Source organism: Vombatus ursinus, unplaced genomic scaffold, assembly GCF_900497805.2.
Source record: "Vombatus ursinus unplaced genomic scaffold, bare-nosed wombat genome assembly UNPS02014778.1, whole genome shotgun sequence".
Lineage (NCBI taxonomy): Eukaryota > Metazoa > Chordata > Mammalia > Diprotodontia > Vombatidae > Vombatus > Vombatus ursinus.
In genome coordinates this window covers 44,592,072-44,616,044 of record NW_020954556.1, presented here as the reverse complement: position 1 = coordinate 44,616,044, position 23,973 = coordinate 44,592,072, and the positions used below count along the sequence as shown (strand labels likewise).

At 38.4% G+C, this 23,973-nt stretch overlaps 1 protein-coding gene across 6 annotated transcripts in view; it reads right to left on the bottom strand.

Annotated features, from left to right (window-relative positions):
• The window catches only part of LOC114045195 (follicle-stimulating hormone receptor), a 270,986-nt gene that overhangs the window by 102,549 nt on the left and 144,464 nt on the right, over positions 1-23,973 (bottom strand). For 4 of the 6 annotated variants that reach the window (XM_027865046.1, XM_027865040.1, XM_027865044.1 and 1 more), the window contains 2 exons: positions 9,381-9,455; positions 4,268-4,342 (listed from right to left, as the gene is read on the bottom strand). In XM_027865046.1, the coding sequence (XP_027720847.1) occupies positions 4,268-4,342; positions 9,381-9,455 (150 nt within the window). The remainder of the gene's footprint in view (positions 1-4,267; positions 4,343-9,380; positions 9,456-23,973) is intronic. The other 2 variants (XM_027865042.1, XM_027865043.1) reach the window with 1 other exon arrangement.

Sequence of the window (23,973 nt, the reverse complement as noted above, 5' to 3'; positions counted from 1 at the left end):
CACAATATTTTTTTTAATCCTGCCTAGATGAACCTTTTTATGTTTGTTCCTTCTGTTTGTCGCATTTCTTTATTCATGAGTTTTGAAAAAGCACTTCAGATTTCTCAGTGATCTGTAGAGTGCGTAGATGAACAGCCCTGATTTCTGCCTTTCTGTAGTTCTAAGCTATCAAATGATCAGCATGAAATGGAATCAGAGATGAGAACTCTGGCACAACATTTTTAAGTAAAGAAGTGCACCCCAATTAGGAGACTGAAATAAAATATTGCCTTGCCCTTAAGTTCTGTAATTTCCTGTTATAGGACTGGGATCATAAACATTTATCCTGCATTTCAAAGGCCCAATCCTATCCTACTGCCCTTCTGCCTTGTCTATTTTGCATTTTTCTTTGTCTCCAAGGAGATAATCCATCATCCCAAAGGACTGGACTTGTGAAATTTTAGCTGTTGATTATATGAGGCTAATGATACTTATGACTTCTTCAGGGATAGAGCAAGAGGATATTAAAGTTTAATTGGCCATCGTTTCCGTAATTGTTCCTCAAATTTAGGAGCTCGAATATGCTATTTAACCGTCAGTATGTTGCAATCTGGAAAATATTTCAAAAGATTGCAGTAGGGTGACTCTGGTATTCAATGGCAGTTTGACCATAAGGAAGACTAGAGAAACACCAAGGCCTGGGGAGGGAGTTTTCAGGACCTGGGGTTACTTACGATCTCATTTCTGGAGCTATTATAGTTGGTCTGTGATTTTAGAGGTACAAGGGATGTTCTCCCTGCCTTGCCTCCCCAAATACTTCTGTGGGTTTACTGATGCTTGAAATGCCTTTAATAGGGAACTGTTCTTTCATTCCACAGATATGGGACTTATGCAAATATCCTTGGAAGAGGTAGTGACCGTGGCCATTAATATCATAGTCTGAGTTTAGTAGAAGGAAGGAGTGAGTACCTGGAATAATATTATTACTGTTGTATAATTATTCTACATGAAAGTGGAGGGCGTCATAAAAAGGGGAGTGGGAAGGACATAGAAAGAAGAGTTTGAGGACATCAAAGAAACACCGTCAACTGTACCATTCTGCTAGACTTGTCCAGAGCTAAACTTAAAACTTTATCACCACTGAGCTCTTTTTCCTCAATTTTAACACTTCTTTAGAGCTCCAACAATGTCTCAGCCCCTTGCTGAGATGCACGTCCCTCCTCAGACTCCCCAAAGGTAGGAAAAGAGTGTGAGTCTTCTTTCAATGTTGATAGCACTGGGTACTCCCTAATAATTTAATAGCTTAAATTTAGCTACTCTTTCCATTGCAAGACCAATTTTGCAAAGGCTTCTCACCCCTTTCATCTCATATCCTTCCTTCCCTTTTCCTCCATCACTTCACTACTACTAGGAAACCTCATCATGAACCATAAAGCAGCTACTTGGCTATTGTCCCCATCTACAATGGAATGGCTGAGGTTGCCCCAGTGTATCCAGCTCTAGCATTTATATTTATGATTTATATTTATATTTATGATTTATTCTGGTTTCTTAAACCCTAGGGCTACCATGTTCCCATTCAGTTATCTTTTAAGAGACATTTTCATTTCTTGTTTATTTGTGCAGTGTCCTGGTGAAGGTATGGAATTTGGGCACTGGTCACAACAGCTTAAAGTTTCCTCCCACCTTCCAACCTCCACTGAGAAAAACAAAAGAAAGCAAAACGAAATCTTTGCAACAAATATTCATAGGCCCCTACAGAGCTTAAAGTACCTAGTAATCACCCCCACATTTCTTTCTCTATCACCAGTGGCAGACATGTTAACAGGTTCTCAGACACTTTCCTTTCTTAATCAATCAACCAGTTAATGCAACTAATAATGGTTGTTTATGGTATTACACAGAGTACAAGTGCCAGGTATTAGGTATTTATTAAGTACTCACCATGTTCATAGCATTGTATAAGAGGATTTAGGGAATACAAGAGATGGTTGGTTCTATATACCTGATGTGCACCCTCTCTTACTTCTGAGACTTTAAAAAATTCTTAGTCTCCTTCAAGGTTCAGTTGACATATAACCTACACAAGGCCTTTCCTGATCCTCCCATATGGCTAGTACCTGTACTGTGTTTTTGTTATTGCTATTTTTTTTCAATTAACAAAAATCCATGGTCTTTCCCTCTCACCTTCCAACCTCTGCTGAGAAAAACAAAAGAAAGCAAAACAAAATCTTTGTAACAGATATTCATAAACAAGTAAAACATATTCCTTCATTGGCTACATTCAAAAAAGATATGTTTCCATATGTATCCTCAATCTATCACTTCTCTGTGTAGCATGTTTCATCATAATGGAATCAAGGTTGGTCATTGCATTAATAAGTATTCTTAAATTTTTTCAAAGTTGTCTATACAATATTATTTTTGGGGGCAGCTAGGTGGTACAGTAGATAAAGCACCTTTCTAGATCTCATGATGATCTTTAAGGTTTTTTCCAATGTTAAAATATATATGTTCTAAAACATGACTTTCTCCATGATCTTTCCCTTCCCTGATTCCCCTATTGGTAACTACCTACTTCCCACTATCTTCTTCTTACCCCATGTACTTAATTTCACACCTCTCAAATAAACTTATTTATCATAGATAAATAAAACATTTATTAAGTGCTTACTGTGTTCCGGGCACTGTGCTAAGCACTGACTGTATACATAAAAAGCAAAGAAGGTAGTCTTACTCTCAAGGAGCTTGCATTTTAATGTTGTTAATAATATCAATCATTATATCAGACCAGTAATCAACAAGCACCTACTATATTTCAGCCACTGTGTTAGGCAATGGGGATATAAATACCAAAATGAGAAGGTACCCTTCCTTAAGGAACTTACAATCTATTATCAGTCAAAATAAGGAAAAATGAGAAGTTATCATTGATGTATGGGAAGCTAGGGGGCATGGTGGTTAGAGCTCTGGGGCTGGAGTCAGGAAGACCTGGGTTCAAATCTAGCCTCAGACACTTACTAGCTGTATGACCCTAGGCAAGTCACTTACCCCTATTTACCTCAGTTCCTTCATTTGTAAAATGAGCTGGAGAAGAAAATGACCAACCACTCCAGTATCTTTGCCAAGAAAACCCCAAAAGGGGTCCATGAAGAATCAGATATGACTGAAAATGACTAAACACCAACATTAATGTATGGGACAAGTAATCCAGTGATGATTCTAAGGTGGTGAATTTAGTTGGTTGGGAGAATAATTGTGTCTTCATGAGAAATATTAAGGCTTAGAGTAGGAACATAGGGTTGTGGGGAAAAGATAATGGATTTATTTTTTGATATATTGAGTTTGAAATATGTAGTAGACAGCCAGGTAGAGATGTCTACCATGCTGTTCGTAAGATGGAACTAATTTGTTTTTTTTTTTCTTTTCTTCTCTCCCTACTAGACATTAGGGTCTTATCTTGGCTAACCCTGTTTTTCTCCTAGACGTCTCCTATGATGCACTGCATATAGTACTTTTCACATTAATAGTAGTTGAAAGAATGATTGAACTCTGTTTTAAGACTTATGCCCTCAGGCCCAATTTCAAGAGTTAAGGTTGGTATTAGCCCAGGGTTTATATTCATATCTAGGCACCACAACTCAGGATGACAGAAGCTTGGGAGCTGAGTAAACATGCCCCAATTTGCTCTTATCTAATGAGCAGGCAGTTTGATGAGAGAGCAAGCAGAGTGACTTTGCTGATGGGAACAGGGCCAGGGTGGGGCACATATTAATACATCTCTTCCCTGAAATACAGGGCCATTGTGGAAGAAAATAAAATGCAGTGAGTGCATTAAAATATGTATACCTGGATGCACATACGCACACACACACACACACATATATGTGTGTGTATACACATCTATATATTTGCAGAATAAGGCAGAAAGAATTCTTGAGGTCAAGGTTGAATGCTAAAAGCTACTAGAATCTATCTGACTAAGACTTGTAAGATGCATCTCATTAACACCAAATTATAGCAGAGTCCCTGTGGAGCCGCATGTGACAATCCCATTAATGCAAATGGCATTCATTATGATGACTGTTGTTTCAAGTGAAAGTAAAAGGAAATCATATTAGAGGGAATTACTCATTAAACCTCAGCGCTTAAATAAAACCCACTGCTAAGTAGGCCACCCGGGTGGAATACGGGGTTACCAAGGTTAGCTGCTGCTGTCCTTGCTAGGCTCAGACTGGTCTGACTTGATTGCAAGGAGGGAGCTGGGGATGAGGTTAAAATGTCTTACAGGTATTGGAGGCTTGGGAGATTCCAGAAGGCCTCAGGGTCAATGAGCACCAGGTTGTTGGCTTTTTCAATTCTTCTGTCAAAGAGAAATGAACGTTGAAGTGAAGGGAAATGTTTCTTCATCATTTCACATTTTAAAATAAACTTTGGGGTTATCGGATGGCTTGGAAAGATGTAAACTTTTTTGTTGTTAAAATGGCCTCAGTAATATATGGCTCATTCATTTATTCACAAGCCTTTCTCTATGAAGTGTATTATGCTCAGTTTGTACAGAGACCATGACTTGTCTCCTCTTTGTGCTAAAGAGGTAAAACAAGCTAATCACAGCCTCTATCCTACCTGACTCGGACCACAGAGGGGATAGAAGACCAACCTGGGGGAGGAGTATGTAAGAGGTGCTAACCGATGAACTAACTTTGCTGATAATTTTCACCTCCAGAGAACAGGCAAAGGAAGAGGAAGTGAAGAAGAAGGAGGAGATGATGAGAGAGAAGGGGAGACGGTGAGAATGAGAGAAAGGGAGAAGAGAGGGAGAAGAAAACGATGAAGAGGAAGACAGAAAGGTCAAGAAAGAAAGAATGAAGAGACAGTGGGGAAGGGAAGAGCATAAAAAAGAGATAAAAAAGAGCATAAAAAGAAAGAAAGGTCTTGGCTCTTTTATTTTTAAACCTGAAAGTTGTTCAACAGCAAAATCCCTCTACAAACCTCTATTAGATAATATTTTCTACTCACCTTGGACAGAGGCTGCTCTATTACCATAAAAAAGCAGCAGTTTTTACTCCCTTGTTAACCTGGTCTTTGTCCCTATTACCAGTTCAGAGGAGAAAATGTCCAAAGTCCCCCAGAAAATTATTGTCATTTCCACTACTCACTGGATCAATGTATATTTACACTGATATTCTATTAATTACTTTCTCCTTGTTTCATTAGTTTTTATGTTGCAATTACCTGTGGCTGCACAGAACCCCAGACCAGGCAATTAATCATTTCTAGCACAACAGGCATGCTATTGGGGAGGGAAGCCAGGGTGATGGCAGCACTGAGTGAGGAGATGAAAGAGTGGTTCCTGTAATTGGCAAGCCCACTGAACCTCAGACAGGGTGGTAGCTCCTCTGAGTCAGCAGTAGGATGAACTCCTCTGTAGGTTTCCTGTCCACATTTCCTGTTAGAGCCGTGTACCTACTAGCAATAAGGGAGAGACCATAACGCTCTGAGAAGAGAAAAGAGCCTGAGAGTTTTTGGAGAAAGGAAAGAGGGAGTGAGGTAAGAGGAACAGTGGCAAAGGTCAAGTACAAGGGGAAACAAATCACAAGTTCTTGATTTTTAGTCCATTGTTTTTCTTTTTTCTTTTTTTTCACATTTGTTTATTTTTAATATATGGAATAAAACAAGCATTTTTCCTTTATATCATGCTGCCTAATTTGCATTTCTATTCTGGGTCTTGGTCATGACTGATTGATAAGGGAGATACAGATGTTCCTGTATGTGGATAACAACATACTGTTCTGGTCTTGACAATATCTCCCTGGTAGAGTAGGAAAGAAAAGAAAAAGGGAAGAGAATAAGAAAGGAAGAAAAACCAAGAAGATGGAGAGATAAGTACTGAGGGAAAGGTATTTCTGACAAAACTAGTTAATTTTTTTTAAATTCCTCCTTTATATTTTACTTTGATTTGTCCCTGATTTAATCAGTGTTGGAACTCCCAATAGAGATAGAGAGGATAACCTATTTCTACTTTCATATCCTTTGTGAGTCTTGCCTATGTCCTCCACAAATCCTTCACAGAGGATCTACCCAAGCTCCTTGAGGCCTTCTTCTAGGTGTTTTAATATTTTGAAGACGGAGTGGGCAATGCTTAGACTGTTCTGTTATCCCTTGCTTTTGCTGTATACCTAACACACCTCTCTTTGTGGTCATTATAGTAATAACAACAACAACAGTGACAGCTAATATTTATATTGGTCCAACTATGTGCCATGCTCTGTGCTAAGTCCTTTACATATATTGTCTCATTTGATTCTCACAACAACCCTGGGAGGTAGATGTAATTATTACCCCCTTTTTACAGATGAGGAAACTGAGATAATCAAAGGTTAAGTGACTTGTCCAGGGTCTCACAGCTAATAAGTGTCTGAGGTCAGATTTGAATGCAGGTCTTTCTGACTGTAGGTCTGGTGCTGTATTATATGGGCCACCTAGCTGCTTCTGTACTTATCCATGCTCTTGAGGATTTCTTTTATGCCACTTTTTGTATGCCAATCTGTGAGTACTATGTTTTTGTCTACTTATATGAACATGCTGCTCTGTGTCATTCCAATTTGAATTCTTCTGAGATTGTGATTTCAACCATATGGAATCACCAGGAGAATATTGGTGATAAGAGATTTTGCTGTTGTTGTTGTTGTTTTATAAGAGAGCAACATAAAATCAGTGAAAATACTTCTAAATTTCCCAAAATTCTGCCCAATCCACTCTCTTCCTCCTAGCCTATTCTGGGATAAGTTTATTGTTTATTTCCAGGGTCTGTCCCAGATACATGTACTGATGAGCTAACTCAATGGGCTATTCGTTCAACTGATCATCATAATCTGTACAATGGGTATTCATCATTCACTTAGTTTTTCCCATGTGGATTTCTAGGCCACCCTTTTCTAAGGGTCTACGGATATCATTGAGAGGCACCTATAGTGTTCTGGGTCTGGGTATCATTAATGAAGTTTTGTAATGAACCAAAGGCAATGCAGTCCACTCTCGTTCAACTCTGAACCTATCTCATTGTCTATTTGTACTGTCTGTCCCAGATATACATATTGATGGACAAGCTCTATAGGTTGTCTATCCATATGCATGTTGTATTCTGGGCAATAGACATTCTTCATCTACTTGGTCTTTCCTGTGTGGATGGTCAGGCTAAAAGTCTTTTGAATGATTGAAGATCTTTTCCAGGAAGAGCTGCAGTGTTCTGGAGCCTGATGAAGGTAGAACAATTTCATCCATGAACAGAAGCTTCTGAAAGACCTTACCATCCACAGGGAATCTGTCTTTAACTTCATCTTTGCTCTGGATGTCCTCAGTTATAATGTTAAACACATTTGATGATCATATATTTCTCTGTATGTATCCATATATAACACCTAATATTTATGATCATAGAGTTGTTACACAGAGATGTTTTTATTATTATATCCTCCAAGGAATCTTGAATAATTTTAATGTATAGATGAGAAACACCTTATTGAAAAGGGAGCCTGTAAGGCAGCAGTTTTTTTTCTATTAAATCAAATATTTTTTCGTAATTGACAGTGAGCTAAGCAGTCTTTGGTTCTCTATATCTTTCATTCATTTGTGAAATGGTAAAGTTGTGATCCGTTGTTGAACATCCCTCTCAAATGTCAGCTTGTTCTCTACTTCTTCAAAAAGATGTCCTTCATTCATGTCTAGAGAATTCTCATGAAAATTTTGTATAAATGGAAGAGTAGACATATAGGTAGGTAGATACTTAAGTTCTCTTTGTTGCCTCAACCCTTTTAAAAAAATATTAACAAAGTCTGAGCTCCCTCCCCCCCACACCTTTAGTGTATTTCCTTCCTTCAAATACCTTGAATATTAGTCTCTCAGCACCTTCAAAATGATATCACTTCCAGTACCAGTTGTCTCTCTCTCTCTATTTGTTTCAATTTGACTACTTTTCCCATCTTTGTCATTTTTACCTCCCCTATAAGTACTTCAGGGACTTTTAAAATGTAAGTATGGCTGGTGCAAGTCTACTGTTTGCTGAGGGAGAAAAGTTTATTCATATATATATGTATATATATAGATACAATATGTATCTATATATATGTACACACACATATGCATACATATACATATATACACACATATGTGTGTATACATATACACACATACATATATATTTACAAATATTTTCCATTTTTCTTGTTTGTTGTCCTCTTTTCATTTTTGTCCTTAGATGCCCTTGAAATGACTCTGCTTAGTTGGATGTCTTGCCAAGTTTTCTTTAAAATGATTTTTACCATCCAGTGCTTCTCTCTGCCTTATTCAGTGTTACTTGTCATAATCATTCATCAGGATTCTTTGTAAGATTTTTACAAACTATTTTACACTTTATTCTGGTGTTGCATTTGGCAGCCATCTCTTTGTTTGGCAACTAAATCAGATTGCTTAGTAGCATACTATCTGGACTCTTGGTCTTGTTGCTGTGAGCAATTAATTTACATTGGTTAAATGTCTTCACAAAATTACTATAGTTTGTACTTATGTCATTTCTATTGTCCATTTACTATTTTGAATTGTCAGTTATTCAATCAAATAGTTTAGGATTGAGTTGTTTCAGTTGTAGGGAATATATTTTTTCTCATTATTATTCTTTCTTGCTTTATATTAATTCTGGTTTTAGGCTTAACAAGTGAGTGTTCTGACTATACATAAAGCTGATTCTTGGATAACTCCCACATCAGTAACAAGCCTTCTTCTGCCTATTAAAATTAATCTATTTCTTTTTTAGTCTTTTGCAATTTTATTTGGTAATTGCCATGACCAGCAAATACCAATTCTTTTCTTAAGGAGAGGTTTATTATATAAAGACACAAGGCTTCTTTGTAATCTCCAAGTCTTTGACCCTTCTCCTTCATTTTTTTCAAACTTCATTTTATAATGTTTTTCTTCTCATTCTCACTTTTTCTGCCTTTGAATTAAAGTCATCAAGCATCAAAATGTATGTTGATTTGGTTTGGGGAATTTTATCAAGTTCTTCATAGAATTTCTCTGCATCTTCATCCTTAGCAACCAATCTCAGTGTAGAGCTTCAATTATTTTCACAGGGGTCTTTAGACAAATATTAATACTAGTACTCAAATATGAGATGATAAAATATTTCTTGAAGTAATGTTTTTATTACCTTTTGCTATATGATAAAATTCTCTTTGCCAACTCCTTTTTTGCTTCTCTTGAAGTACTTGAGCCATCCTTTAATTTAGCAGAATATGTGAGGGTTGGAGGCTCCTAGTGGAGAAGATAGGAATGGTGTATAGCAAGTAGCATGTACAAATTGCCCTTACTATTCAGAGTAAGAAGTGGACACCATTCTTACTTACATTTCATGTAACTTTGGTAAGTTGGAGAACACATCCGCTTCTATTACTTCCAAAGCATCATTTTGAGAGATCTCTCTGTGGACAAAAAGACTCTTGATTAAATTAAATTAAACATGATTAATAACTGTATATTTCCCTCCATCCCATTTTCTTGTTTTATCTTCTTTCTTTTTGTCCTGTCCCTCCTCAAAAGTCCATTTGGCTTTTAACCACTGCCTTCCTTAATCCACTCTCCCTTTTATCATTCCCCCTTTCTCTTACCTTCTTCCCCTCCTTTTTTCCCTAATGGGTAAGATAGATTTCAATACAAAAGTATGTGTGTATGCATACACACATAGATAAAATTGGCTGTACTTTAAAAGTAATGAACTATGTGATTCTTCAGTTCAGGTCTTAGGAATAAAATGGTCAAAGCTCTCTCCTAGCTATTCCCCTGACTTATTTTCTTTCTGCCCTTTTACTTCTCTTACCCTTAATTCTTGTTGTGGGAACCTGGAGCCTGGGGAAAATTCTTATCTCCTTCAATTCCCCCAGTCTGATCTTTCTTATGGATCCTTATCCTATGCCCATGGGTGGGGAATCTGGAGAGTCTACCCCTTGGACTACCCTCTCCAAGGGAAGAGACTCTTTTTCTATGTATCCTCATGAATTGCCTCCTCTTTAGGATTCAAACCTTGTACCTACTTCATCCTTCTTAGGGAAGTGGAAAGGTACAAGTTTTCTGATATTCTCTGTCTCACTTTCTGTCTTTTTTGTTTGTTTGTTTGTTTGTTTTTTGTTTTTGTTTTTGTTTTTTTAGTGAGGCAATTGGGGTTAAGTGACTTGCCCAAGGTCACACAGCTAGTACATGTCAAGTGTTTGGTCTGAGCTTGATTTGAACTCAGGTCCTCCTGACTTCAGGGCCGGTGCTCTATCCACTGTGCCACCTAGCTGCCCCTTCACTTTCTGTCTTACTCACTGTTTTTCTTTCCCCTTGTTTTCTTTAACCTAGCCTACCTATTCCTGGCTGGTCTGCCTGAAGCAAATTCCTTTGGCTGACTTGTTTTACAAAGGGGTCTTCAATATTAAAACAGCCTCTTTAATTCATTGCCCTGGACTGACATTGGTCTCTGGGGCTAAGGACCAACCACCAAAGCCTCCCTAATCCTCCTTCCTAAACCTGGTTCTCTCTGAATGCTCACAGCATGGAATCTCCCTCCAGATTCCTCTTCTATGAATCTTAATAGTCATTCTTAATTCTCCTCTCCTTGGCCAAGATGAGCTATGAGATTCATCTAAGGCCCAATAAACACTGGGTGACTTTTCTATGCTTTATGTCCCTCTTTTATCTCCAGAGAAGCCTCTCCACAGGGAGTAGTTATTTCATGAACTCTACATTTCATAATAATTGAAAAAAATTTTTTTGGTACATGTAGTATGTGATCTTAGCAAATTTTCCCTGCTCTAATAATCAGAGGAATCATCACCACAACCTGAAAGAGTTAACATCACTGCAGGGCCCTCATTTATCCCTAGGGAGTAACTTGGATAAGGAGAAGAGAGTCCACTACTCAGAGGCACAGACCTCATGAGGAGACTGGGCAACTTAATTAGTTAATGTTTATAAAGTGACTTGGAAATGAAAAGTGCTATTATTAGGTGTATTGGGGAAGGAGCCCATGCAGTTTTAATGCAGCAGCTGAGAGTGTCTCAGGAAATCTTACAGGCAGAATTAATTTAAATTGGCTTAGAAAGGAGCACTGTCACCCAGACTGGAAAACAGTTGAAGTGCTGAGAAGAAAGTCTAATGGCCAAGGGAATGTATAGAAGGGAGGGGAAGAGAAGAGGTCCAGTGAGAGCTCTAAAAGTATATAACATCTGCCTCAATGGTGTAGGTATTCTAAGTGTTGTTTTTGAATTCAATAGCTTAGTGAAGTTGCCAGGGTTTGGGGTTTATGTCCCTATGGGCCTAGATGGAAAATGCTCAGACAGATAGGTTAGCTGTCTCCCGCCCCCACCATGATAATTTTGGTATGTTTGTCCTCATTTTAAGTATGTTATCAGAGAGATGTATGTTTGAAAAAGGAGGTGGGCTGCTTATGTAGTGAAGATAAAAGATGACTTATGAATGGCTCCTGTATTCCATTGGTATCCTTGCAAATGTTAAGAGTTGTAGATATGGCCCCATGCATGCTGACTGGATCCTCTGAAGAGGACTTATAGAACATAGACAAGAATTGCATAGGATGAAAAGGCAGGATTGGGTTGAAATTTGCGGAGTTGAAGGGAGTACCTAGGTCAGTGAGATCACAGAATCAAGAAAGTATGCGAACTAGATTACAGGAGACTTTAGCCTATTATTTGAACCTTGCTCCTAGTAGAACATCTGATGATTTGGATCTATTAAAGGCCAGGAAAATTCTGCAGAATAATTTAGAAGTGAGGAGAAATATGTTTGAATATTTAAGGAGTAGTAGTGAAGAATAGAAAAAGGGTAAGAAAAGTCAGAGAGAGAAATCTTTGAGGGTTACTTCTAGTGATGCCAGTAGATGTGGATAATCCCTGGTCATTTTCTAGCACATAATTACACTAGTAATAGCTTATTCCAGGCTTACTACTTGGGTATATGGCATGAAGACCATGTGCATCCATGCAACCTTTACTTGAAGTTAATTTGGCAATTCATTACCAAAGAAGGACCCAACTAGGAAGCAAAATGTTGCTGAAAAGGAAGGCAAATGTCTGCAACTAAGATTCCTCTAGAAAGATTCTCTATTCTATATTCTTTACCATGAAGTACAGTGAGAATATTAGGATACATGCTAAACTGGGAGTCGGGTGACCAGGTTTTTAAGTGCAACTCTGCTGCTTGTTAGCTGTGTGATGGACTGTGGTACTCAGACTCCTAGCCATTGCATAAGCCATTGTAAAGGATCTTGAAGGCCATTTAGTCAACATGCCCTGCTTAATGTGTAAATCTACCTTGCAGTATCCCAAACATAAGTATATATATATATATCCCCTGCTTGAACATTTGTAATAACAGGGAACTCAGTACTTTACAGTCACTGAGGCACTTATTTATTCCATTTTGGGAGATCTTTAATTTGGAAAATCCTTCCTTACACTGACCTGAAATCTATCTCCCTGCTTATCCCCTTTATCATATTCATTCTCTTTGGAGCTACAAAAGATATCTAATCCTCTTTCCACAAGAGAACCCTTATTATATAAGGATCATTTCCTTTTCCAGCCATGTCTTCCCTTATCCAGGTTATATCCCACCCCTCCCCACACACATATTTTTTCCTCTGTAAAATGAAAGATATGAATAAGGTAATTTCTAACAACCCTTCTAGCACCAACATTCTATTACATATTTCTAAAATTTAGAATATGTCACTTCTGGGAACTCTCCAACAGATGGCACTGGTAAACCGAAAGAAAAAAAAACACCCAAAAAACCCAAAAAACCATTAGCCTTCCCACCAAAGACTGGAAACATTGGGAGGTAGTCCTAGGTGAGGAGGAAGAGGGCATTGCATAGGAATTTATTTATTTTTCAAAGGACAGAGACACTCCCACGCCCCCAAAGCCACATATTATTTATTAAATGTCAGGTGTATACTTTAGATGGTTTGGGAAGCCAAATATTTATTATGCTAGGAAGAAAAAGCCTTGCAGCGTATTAACTAGGAAGACTGTCATACTATTCCAGTAGAGATGGTGGAAGAGAGAAACCCTCTCCTCCTATTAAGTCCGCATGAGTGGTTGTCAAATCCGCCCCAAGCACCACATGAAATACACAATAAAACTGCTCTTTTTCTGGTGCTGGCTGAATCAATGGGGGCTAGTACTCCAGAATGCAAGGAAAATTCCCTGTAAGTATTCCCCAACAGGCCATCAATCTGCAAATGGGCTGAAAGCCCCTGTGAGTTATAACTAGGTCTGCAGGAAGGGGTTTGGTGCCCTTTTATAATCACCCAAGCAATCAGTGATGGTAATTGAGAAGTAGGATTATAAAAATAACTTTGCTTATCGGAACATTTACACCACTTTTAAGTGCAACATCATAAAATCAAGATAACTTGAAAGAGGCTTTCCCATATTATTATTAGTAAGGGATTTTCCACTTTCAGGTAGTTTAAGGGTAATCTTCTTGAAATAAAAATGTAGAATCTTTAAAGTGCATGCTCATGGAGAGCTGTACAACATCCATAAGCTTGTACCTGCTCTTGACCTTAGTACTCAATGACCCTGTCTTTTCAAGCAAGGTAAAGGCTCATTTCAGTTTGATGAAGGAAAAGATTTTAAGTCCCTTTCCTCAAATTATTTTACTATTCCTCCCTATTTGCGAATGAGAAAAGCTTCCTAACTATATGCTGCAGGGAAGGAAGAAGTCCAATAAAGAAGGAAGTCCAAATGAAGAGAATCACCAAGAGGGCTCAGGATTATTACATCTAGCATGTAATAATGAAAGAATATTGACCTTGAGGTTAAAGATACTGGGTTTTAGTCTCAGTACTACTGCCAATTAGCCATGTGACCTTGGGCAAGTTATTTAACATCTCCGGGCCTCAGATTCTTCACTTGGAAAATACTGAATGGATTAGACGACCTTGGACCTAAATTTAAGGGTAGTAGACCAAGACAAGGAGTGATTGTGGGATTGAGGCTGTGTAGCGGAGAAGAAGTTGGAAGAAAAGTGAACAGCAGCTGCTTCGTGGCTCTGACCCCATTGTGTATTATCTGCTCCAGCACCCAGCCTAGTCTTAAACCTTGCACTTTAATAATCTGGGTGAGGAGCCCAGACCAGTGGTGAGGTTGCAGTTTTATCATTCTGAACCTTCGAAGCTCTCCAGTGAGCTGACAATGGCAAGGGCCAAAAGCAGTTTACTAGATCTCCAACCAGAGACAAGCTCACCATTGTGTTGTGTTATCCAGATCCAAAACTAGATCAAGTGCTTACAAATCTTGGTTGAGGAGTGTTGTGGTCAGACTTCACTTGAAGTCAGACAGCTTTACAAAAATGCACTTCAATAGCTTGAACTTCCCCTGAGATCTTTACATAACCTAGCACTCAAGACCAGGGAAACGAGCTACAGGACACTAATAATACAAAATAGGACTAAGCAATGCCCACATGTTCCCTCTAAAAATGTCTTGAGCTTGACGCTAACACAAAGTACCAATTCAGGAAGTAAGGTTGGAGGAATAAATAAATAAACAAAGAATTTCACCATAAAAGCTATTATATTGATAGAAACACACTAGACACAAACCTAGAAGAAAAACAGCTTGGATATAAATTCAACTAGATATAACTGAATATAATTCAACCTGGAAGAAATGAAACAAGATTTTTCAAAAAGAGTTAAACATAAACTGATAAATGAAATGAAAGCACAAGAGAAAAACATTAGAAAAGAAATGAGAATTATAGAGGAAAGATTTAAAGGGAAAATTAACAGCTTAAAAACAGAGTGGTGGATCAGTGGAATAGATTAAGTATACAATACATAGTAGTAAATGATCATAATAATCTGATAAGCCGAAAGATCCAAGCTTTTGAGACAAAAATTCATTATTTGACAAAAATTGCTTGGAAAATTGGAAAGCAGTGTGGCAGAAACTAGGCACAGATTACCACCTCACACCATAAAACAAGATAAGGTCAAAATGTGTAAAAAGATTTAGACATAAAGAATGACATTACAAGTAAATTTGGGGAGCATGGAAAAATGTGCCTGGAAGACCTATGAAGAAGGGAAGAGTTTATGGCCAAACAAGAGTTAGAAAGGATCGTAAGTAGTAAAATAGAAAATTTTATTACATGAAATTAAAAAGGTTGTACACAAATAAAATTAATGTAGCCAAAATTGGAAGGAAAATAAACTGGGGAAAATTTTTATAGCAAGCTTCTCTGATAAAGACCTCATTTCTCAAACACATAGGAAATCTAACCAAATTTATAAAAATAAGAGCCATTCCATAATTGATAAATGGTCAAAGGGTGTGAACAGGCAGTTTTCCTGAAGAAGGAATCAAAACTAACTAAGGTCGCATGAAAAAATGCTCTCCATCACTAATGGAGAGCACAAATTAATCACAAATTAAAACAACTCTGAGATACCACCTCAAACTTATCAGATTAGGTGCCAACACCACACCATCTATATGTAGGACCATTGGTTACAGCAAATGGAGATGGTTTGAATGCTGTGGGTAAGTTCACTTATCTTGGTAGTGTACTTTCCAGGGATGTCCACATTGATAATGAGGTTGATACACACGTTATCAGAGCTAGCTCAGTGTTTGGGGGGCTCCAAAGTAAAGTGTGGGAGAGAAGAGGTATTAGACTATCAAACTGAAGGTCTACAGAGCCATTGTGCTGACCTCCTTGTTGTATGCCTTTGACACCTGGACAGTATATCAGTGCCACGCTAGAAAACTGAATCACTTCCATTTGAATTGTCTTAGAAAGATTCTGAATATCAGCTGGCAGGATAAGTTACCAGACACTGAGGCCATTTCTCAAACTAAACTGCCACGCATTCAAACTCTACTGCAGACAGCGCATTTCTGATGGGCTGGCCACACTGTTCTAATACAAAACAAATACTTACTAAAAAGACTATTTTATGGAGAAGTCACACAGGGCAAGTGTTCACATAGTGGTTAGAAGACGTGATATAAGGGCATTCTCAAGGTCTCTCTTAAGAACTTTAGAACTGATTGTGTGACATGGGAGACAATGGCACAGGACTGCTCAGCATGGTGTGCCCACATCAGAGAAGGTGCTGTGGTCTATGAGCGAAGCAGAATTGAAATAGCTCAAAAGAAACACAAGATGCGCAAATTTAGAGAATCCAAATGTTCACATGGACTATTTGTGCCCGACCTGTGGTAAAACATTCCAAACTCATGTTGGTCTGATCAGCCACAGTCAGACACACTTGTAACTTGACTCTAGCATAGTGATGTAATTTTGGTCCTCTTCCAGAACGAAGGACAACAACCAACCATCAGATTGGCTAATATGACACAAAAAGAAAATGACTGCTGGAGGGGATGTGGAAAAATTGGGACAATAATGCATTGGTGGTGGAGTTTTGGACTAGTCCATCCATTCTGGAGAACAATTTGGAACTGCCGGAAGGGCTATAAAACTGTGCATACCCTTTAATTCAGTAATTCCACTACTAGGTCTGAATCTCAAAGAGATCAAGGAAAAGGGAAAAGGATTTATGTGTACAAAAAAACAATTCCAGTAGCTCTTTTTATGGTGGCAAAGATTTGGAAATTGAGGAGATGCCTATCAATCGGGGAATGGTTAAACAAATTGTGGTTTATGATTGTGTTGGAATACTCTTGTGCCCTAAGAAATGATTAGGGTAATGGTTTTCAGAAAAGCCTGGGAAGACTCAAGTGAACTGATGCAAAGTGAAGTGAACAGAACCAGAAGAACATTGTACATAGTAACAGAAATATTGTAAGGATGATCAACTGTGAAAGATTTAGCTACTCTGATCAAGATAATTATAATTCCAAAGGATCCGTGATGAGAAATGCTATCTTCCTCCAGAGAGAGATCTGATGAACTCTGAAGTTTGAAGCATACTTTTTTAAACTTTCTTTATTTTTATTGTTTTATCTATGTTTTCTTTCACAACATACCTAATATAGAAATATGTTTTGTATGACTTCATATGCATGTGATATCATATTTGCTTGCCTTCTCAATCAATGGGGGAAGGGCAGGAGGCTGCAAGAGAATTTGAAACTCAAATTTTTAAAAAAAGAATGAATTAAAAAATTTTTTACATGTAATTGGGAAATATTTAATAATATATATTTTATATATAATATATATATTTTAAAAAAAGAATTAACAGCTTAACACAAGAGGAACAAAACCTTAACCATATGACATATCTCTTGAAAAGTAGAATGAACTAGATGACTTTTAGAATCCCTTCCAAACCTAACATTCTATAGCAGGGGTGGGCAACCTGTGGCCTCGAGGCCACATGTGGTCCTCTAGGTCCTCAAGTGCAGCCCTTTGACTGAATCCAAACTTCCCAGAACAAATAGCCTTAATAAAAAGATTTATTTTGTAAAACTTAGATTCAGTCAAAAGATCACACCCAAGGACCTAGAAAGCCATATGTAGCCTCGAGGCTGCAGGTCCCCCATCCCTATAATCTATAGCATAGTACAGTGCAAAGAATCTCATAATCTACCCTTTTATATATGGATGAAATGTGTTCAACAAAACCTGTCAGTAGCACAAGAATCTCTATGTAAAAGGGTTTCTAGGTATGTCTCATTTAGTGAATCATTGGCCTCATGGTTCAGGTTGGCCCTGCCATAAAACTAAGTAAAGGTAAATAACTGAAAAGAATCAGAGGACAGGAGTGGAAATGGTATATTCAATAGGCAGCTTAGAGTGGTTAGAGGAGTTATTCCATGTGCTTGGCACGCTCTTGGGCTCTATTCCACTGATTCATTATTGATCAATAATGTGATCAACAATGATTCTGCTGTGGGAGACCTTCCACCAGTACCCCAGCTGTCACCATTTCTTGAGCCTGCAATGTCCCCTCTCAGGCCTTTGTTCTTTTACCTATTCAAAGAAATCTGTGGGGAGCACATGTAACTCCTTCCCCAAGTCAGTTATTAATGGTTGTTGGGGGTATGTACGCACGTACACATGTACATGTCTTCTGCTCTCTGGTCTTTTACCTAAACTAAAAAAAAGATGAAAGAGGGCTGAACCACCCTGCTGGATTGCTACTATAGGCCAGAGTAAAGAGATGACTCCTACCACAAGAGTCTATCTTCCCAAAAGTCCCTGCTAGACAACCACTAATCATCTTGGATGCTGCTTCAGTTGCTGGAAGCCAATTATTTGTTGGTTTTGTCTTCTTAACATAATCTAGAATGGAAAGGTATAGTCCTAAAGTAAGATAAGGACAAACACTGGACTGTTATTTTATTAATATTAGGGACATCTCAATGAGGAAACTCTCTCTACCCGTACAGGTTGGGACCTTCTCTGCTACTTATAGTCTTAGAGAGTTGTCTAGAGCACTAAGAGTCTGTGACTTGTCCAGAGTCATGCAATTAGTATATGTCAGAGGTGGGACATAAATTTAGGTTTTCCTGGCTTCAAGCTCATCTGTCATGCTCATAAAATGAATGTCCTCTCCTTAACCCCTTCTTACAGATCCAATACAGAAAGTTACCATTGTTGATAAATTCTTTAAAATGCTCAAACCCTCTTTCCTGCCTTAGGAAACACTGGATATCCATTCTTGTCTAATAATTACTTATCCTAAGGATGGAATCCCAATAGATCTTTATTCAAAATGGGGTCAACTTTATTTTCCTAGGCCTAGGTTTTTTCAGGAAGAAAGAGGTCGTATGTTTTATGAAGATTCTTAATATGGACTGAATCAGAAAGGGATTTCCATTTATCAAGCACACTCCAACAAATGAAGCTCTCATTCTATAAAGCTTTAGGTTGGAAGTGAAGTCACATATGGTAATGTGAGTGAAGTGTCAGGAGCATTTTTGGCAGCACACCCTGGCAGTACTGTCAAAGATTCTAGGATTTCCTCTTGTAGAAAGTCAATTGCCTGCATTGCAATAAATTGTCCCATTTAATCTGACAAGCACTTGATCCTGAGAGATGAGTTTTCCAGCCAAGTCCCTGGATTTGAAAACATTAGCCTTGTCTCTGTACACAGCAATTTTCTAGCCAGTGGCTTGCAGTGATGTCTAACACATGTCTACATGCAGTACACTAAGAAGGTGTGTTTGCTGTTTGCTCAGATGCTCAAAAATGCTGATGGTCTTCTTGAGTCTGGGAAATCACAGAACCTGCCACAGCAAGCTGGCAATTCAAAGGGAAGGTGAGATTATAATACTAACACCAATCTTCAGGTGTGGGACCAGCTCTCAGCAAAATAACAAAGAAGCTGGGAATATGTCATTTGGTGGCTTCTTGCTCCTGTTTCTAGAGACAGTTGTGAAAAGGTCATGGGATCATAGATTTTTGAGCTGTATAGGTTCAATTCTCTCACCTTATAGATGATGAAAATGGGATCCAGGGAGGTAAAGCAAACTCAAACAAACAAAAACAAAACTCAACTCATTACCTTTACCCCTAAACCCTGCTCTCCTAATTTCAACATTACTGTTGAGGGCACCATGTTTTCTAAGTTACTCAGGCTTACAATCTTGATATCATCCTCAACTCCTCACTCTCTCTCACTTCCCTCATATCCAATCAATTGCCTAGTCCTTCAATTCTAACTTTGCAACATCTCTCATATACACTCCCCATGTTTTCCTCTGGCACTGCCACCACCATGGGGCAGGCTCTCATCATCTCACATCTAGACTATTGTGTTAGCTGACTGGCTGGTCTCCCTCCCTCAAACATCTTCACACTCCAGTCCATCCTTCACTCAGTTATCAAAGTGATCTTCCTAAAGCTCAGGTCTCACCATATCACCACCTTATTCAATTAACTCCACTGGCTCCCTATTACCCCTAAGATTAAATAAGAAATTCTCTGTTTGGTGTTTAGACCCCTTCATAACCTGGTCTTTTCCAACTTTGGGGTGTGTGTGTGACATTTTTATTGTCTATCCCCCATGTCTGTAAATTTTTCCTTTCACATTTCTGTCCCCTGGCTCCTTAGCTTCCTCTAAGTCCCAGCTAAAATCACACCTTCTGTAAGAAGCCTTTCCCACCCCCAACCCCACTCAATGCTAGTGCCTTCCCTCTGTTAGTTATCTCCTAGTTCAGTGATAAAAGGCTAAGTAAGAATTGAGGTGAAAAGTAGCCTAGTTTGCCTAATCAATCTGAGTAAATGAGATCTGGGAAAGACCTTAGCTTAAAATGGCCAAGTATTGAGGCGAAAGATGGCTTGGTTTGCCTAATCAATCTGAGTAAATGAGACCTGGGAAAGACTTTAGCTTAAAATGGTCAAGATCCCCCGCTGCATCCAGGGCCAACTTTAGTTATTGTGCCTTACGTCTTGCCACCAGATTCTGATGACTATGGAGGAGAGTGAGGCTGATGACTTTGCACAGTGCTGCCTCACAAATCCAATTCACTTGCAACTCAAGACATCACCCTCCTGATATCACTGGTCCTTTTCAAGAACGCAGGATGAACAACAGTGCCAAAACCACCACCGTCTCCTACTTATCCGGTGTATATCTTACTTGTACATAGTTGTTCCCATGTTCCCTTCCCCATTAGAATGTAAACTTCTCAAGGGCAGGGACTGTTTTGGTCTTTTTTTATATCCCCAGTGCTTAGTGCAGTACCTGGCACATAATGGGCACTTGATAAAAGCTCATTGATTTGACTTGAAGTCACTTGTCCAAGATCATATAGCTAGTAAATAGCAAGGTCATGATTTTGAACTGTCACAAAATCATAGATTTAGAGCTAGAAGGTATCTTCAAGGTCATGGGTATGACTCCTCATTTTGTAAATGAGGAAATGCTTAGTGAAGTGACTATTTCCCAAGGTCACACAAATACCTAGTCACCAGAGGCAGGATTTGAACCCAAGTCCTTTGACTTCAACTATACTAGGCTGTAAAATTTTAGGAAGTGCCAGAAAGGATTCATGGGAAGGTAGGCCATTCTAGTTCTAAGTTCTATGGGTCAGCTGTTTTCACAGCTGAGAAAGGGTAAATGAGTAAAAGGGATATAAAAATGAATGCAAGGTTTATAAAAAATAGTTTTCCTTCTTTAACTAATCTCAAATCTTGAGCTTTTCAATGTATACCTTGTCCCCTCCCCAATTCCTTTGTAGTTTTATGGCATCTCAAAGTGAACTTTATAAGCAATGAATAAATAGGTGAGATAAAATGAATGTCATACTTTAGTATGGTATGGTGGGATGACATAGTTTTCAGGATAGATTATCTTATGCTATTTGGTGAGTACCTCACATGACTTACTGTATATGCATCACCACCAACCATATTCATGTCCTGATCTGTTACCCCTCATCTACCTCCTACTTTCCAGCTTTGTAATTATAATCAAATCAGTATTGCCATTGCTACTGGAAAGTGTACATCAACCTACTCCCCTTTGGTTCTATTATCATACTTGTAACTTTTTAAACTAAATCATCCCTCCCTTGACACCATTCATCTATATATGTTGTCTCTCCTATTATAATGTAAGCAACTTGAAGACAGGTACTATCTCACTTTTGTATTTGTACAGAGGAAGATCTTAGTAAGATGCTCATTCATTCATTCACTACCATAACATTTACTTCAGGTGCACCACCAACTGCTTCTTATAGTACATAATCAGGTACTTTATGCTATTGGCTTGGGGTATAATATGGGAAAGGGTTTGGTACCTCCAGACCATAGGATGGGTCCTGTCCATTGCTTGGCTTCTTGCAGACTGTAAGGGTTTCTTAACCTGTTAGCCATGAATTTGTTTATTTAATGTTTTGATAACAATATTTCAATATCATTGGTTTCATTTGTAATCATATTTATATTATTTTATACATTTAAAAACATACTGAGGAATTGTCCACAGGCTTCACCACGCTGTGAAAGGGGTCTGTGACATGGTTACTACCGTGTCTTAACCAAGGTTAAGAATCCTTGCTCTAGCCAATGCTGCAGCTGAGAGAAGAATTTCTCCTCTGGTAGGCTGCTATGGTTAATCCATTCAGAAGAGAGACTCTGGAGGTTTGTGGGAATGAACAGGTGAAGACCTGTGTATCATTCAATAAAGACTTCAGAGAAAAATAACATTTATTAATTTTTTAAAGCTCACAGTCTAAGTGGCAAGTAGGGTATGACACAAATAATTTCCCAATATTATTAGTATAGATTTAACCTTATCTTTTGCTCTCCATGGCTCTGGGCCCCTGAAATTTTTGTCTCACACAGACCTATCCTGATTTTTGGGGCATACTCCCAAAGGGTCACAGTCCTTGTTTTGAGTGGGAAGCTCCTACATTAAAGAATACTTTGAGCCTATTTCTTCTATTTCAGTGCTTGGCATGTGGTAATTGCATATTCTTTTTAATCATTCATTCATTCATTCTCCCAACTTTTTCTTTACTTTATTTCTGTCGCTCTCACATACATTCCCTTCCACTGTGCTTTTCTGAAGACTTTCTCTTATACCACATTGTAGCATAGAGAGCAACCTTGAGTTTTCAAAGGCTGCTTCTCCAAGGTCATATAGCTAGTAAGAACAGGAAGAATGCTCTAAGCCTTAGTAGGTCCTACCAAGGAGGAAAGGCTTTTAATATATACCTGAAAATGGATCTTTCATTGGAAGGGTAGTCTAGCTTATTCTGGGGAGATCCATCGCCAGGAGACTGACTGCCTGGTGATAGGCTTTTTTTTTTTTGTTTGTTTTCAACCACAGTAACTCATGAAGACTGCCTGCTAAGATGAAGAGAAGTTTTGATCTGTGTCAGTGGAGTGAGTGAAATCACAGATAATTAAGGTATTGAAGTAAGTTTGTAATTTTAAAATAAGATGAATTAAATTTTTATGACTCTTTCTTAGAAAGAGAGGAGGTGGGAGAGAGAACTTCAAACTAACTTGATTAAGTTCATTTTTTTTATACCCGTGCATTCTAATTAACTTTTTCTCTAGGGTCAGTAGTCATTTTTTTAAAGTATGCTGCATAGAAAAAAGTGTGGTCTCTGGGGTTAGAAAATCTGGGTTCAAATTTTGCCTATTCCATTTGCTACCTGGGAGATTTTGGACAAGTCAGTTAATCTCATTAGGCCTCAAGTTCTGCATCTGTAAAATGAAGGTGTAGGACTAAATGGCCACTAATGTGTTTTCTAGCTCTAGGCAGCTAGGTGGATAAAGCTTGAGATGCAGTCAGGAAGACCTGAGATAGAATATGGTCTTACACATGTACTAGTTGTGTGTGACCCTATGCATGTCATTTAACCTCTCACTGCCTCAGTTTCCTCATCTATAAAATGAGGATAATAAGGAAACCTACCTCCCAAGGTTGTTATGAGGATAAAATAAAAGATAATATTTGCAAAGCACTTTGAAATCCTAAAATGCTATATAAATGGTGGTTTATTATTATTATTTTGTGTTGGTTGTATTGGTCCAGATCAGGGGTGGGGAACCTGTGGCCTCAAGACTACATGTGGTTTTCTGGGTCCTTGGGTACAGCCTTTTGATGGAGTCCAAGTTTTACAGAACAAATCTTTTTATTAAGGGGATTTGTTCTATGAAGTTTGGATTCCGTCAAAGGGCCACACTTGAGGACCTAGAGGGGCACATGTAGCCTCGAGGCTGCAGGCTCCCCATCCTTGGTCCAGATCAATTAACTCAATATCTTAGAACAAATGCTAAAGAATCCAAGGTTGATGTTTTGAGCCTAAAATTTCACACTGAGAAACATTATTCACTAGCCATAAACTGACCCCTAAGTAAGATTGGCCATAGAATGATTTCCTAGCCCTGCCCATGTAGTGATCTAGCCATTTGATGCCATTGTTCACAGGAAGAGATTTGGCAAACATAGATTACTCTTGACATGGGAGACACAATTAAAAGTTCAGGCTTATC